General features: G+C 35.5%; 1 protein-coding gene across 1 annotated transcript; it reads left to right on the plus strand.

Annotated features, from left to right (window-relative positions):
• The first annotated feature begins 377 nt into the window (after positions 1-377).
• On the plus strand, positions 378-1,640 carry LOC108753121 (heat shock factor protein 5-like). Its single transcript, XM_018494463.1, has 3 exons — positions 378-926; positions 1,391-1,517; positions 1,609-1,640. The coding sequence occupies exons 1-3, from the start codon at positions 483-485 to the stop codon at positions 1,638-1,640; spliced, it is 603 nt and encodes a 200-aa protein (XP_018349965.1). The 5' UTR covers positions 378-482.
• The last annotated feature ends 119 nt before the right edge of the window (positions 1,641-1,759 follow it).

Here is a 1,759-nt window from a genome sequence, read left to right on the forward strand (position 1 = left end):
AACAAGAGCTAACTGCAATGAACGTAGAATAAATTAATCTCTTTGAGTTGGAGTGGATAGAAAGGAACCACGAGGAAACCTGGAAAAAGAGTTTCGGAACTACAGTGCCTTTATTCTCAAAAAATATCGCATGCGAAAGACTAGAGAAATACTATAATATATATAAATGCGTTATATACTAGCATTCCTCTAATTTTTCGTATGCGATACTTTTCGAGAATAGGGGTCCAGCTTGATATTCAAATCAGAATCACGACCTGGATATCAAAGAGTCATCATCAGTTTTCGATCAGCGATGCGCCCATTTTTCAGGGATTGCCTTGATTGTTGTTGCCGTGATACGACAGTCATTTGTTTCGAAGGTAGTCTCGGAGGAAGAACAAGACAAGACACGGACGGAACGAGAAACGTTCGAAACGCGTTGTTTTCGATTCACGCGTGGCCATTCGTTCGACCAACCATACTCGGTGATAACTACAAGGATGTATGAGGATTGCGTGCTGCAGTCGATGCGATTTCCGCAGAAGCTCTGGCGGATAGTGAACGAGTGCGAGACTGGAGCAATCCGTTGGGGTGCGAACGGCGACACCATACTGCTCAATTATAAGAGATTCCAGACGGAATACTTGGATACACGCCGGCCCATCTTCAAGACGAGCAATATCACTAGCTTCATCAGGCAACTGAATCTCTACGGTTTCCGCAAGGTCACTTACCACGGCCGCGAGCCAGCCTGCAACTCTTGCAATCCGCATGTGCACGAGTTCCTGCACGACAACTTCCGAGCCGACCGCATCGACATGTTATCCAAGGTGTGCCGGAAAACCGGTGGGAAAAGCCGGTGCTCGCAACATGGAGCCGCGAAAAATGAGGAAGAGAGTCCACGATCGGAAACAAATCGCGTATCTCGCTTAAGACTGTGCCAGGTATATTTATCAAACGCGAGTTATGATATTTTCATTCGGTGTATTGTGTTAAAAGAAATAAAGTTTATATGACTTCTGAGTTTGATTTACATTGTAAACTAATTAAGAACGGAAAATTTGATTATTAATATTTATTATTCTTAATTTTATTGATAAAATTAAAAATAACAGAAATCTCAATATGTGTACATAAAAATCAATTAAAACGATTCGATCATTTTTTATTCTGTAGAAAACTAACTCTAATCAATAAGAAAATAATATTAGAATAAAATCTGGATATTATTTGAGTTTTTAAAATATTAAAATAAAACCGGATAACTGATATAGATCTATTTGCTTAATATATATAATATTTAATATTAATTCATTACTTGTTTTTTTCAAAAATATTTTGACTTCTTGATAGATAATATAATTCATAAGCATATATATGTGATACTATAATTATTATAATTTGCAAGTTGGCGCTAACTGAAACTCTGGAGCAAATTACCCAAGAATATCGACGGGAACATGATCAAGGAAAAAAATTGATTATAACAAAGGATATAACTCCAAGACAAATAAGAAACACTCAAGAAGATATAGGTATAATAAAAATTGAATTTGATTACTTATATCAAATCATATTAAGACCCCTACTCTTAATAACAGTAACAATTACATTATTATTGCAAAGGTTTTATACATGGTGAAAAAGTTGTGCAATGACATTATAATTGTCGGTAAGAGAGTCTCAAAATAGGAGTCTAAATTGTTCAAAAAAATTAATTTTATTTTTGTGATCTCTCTCAATATAAGATTTTCGAGAATAAATAATTTTTTTTTCA

The sequence above is a fragment of the Trachymyrmex septentrionalis genome, unplaced genomic scaffold (assembly GCF_001594115.1).
Source record: "Trachymyrmex septentrionalis isolate Tsep2-gDNA-1 unplaced genomic scaffold, Tsep1.0 scaffold66, whole genome shotgun sequence".
Taxonomy (NCBI): domain Eukaryota; kingdom Metazoa; phylum Arthropoda; class Insecta; order Hymenoptera; family Formicidae; genus Trachymyrmex; species Trachymyrmex septentrionalis.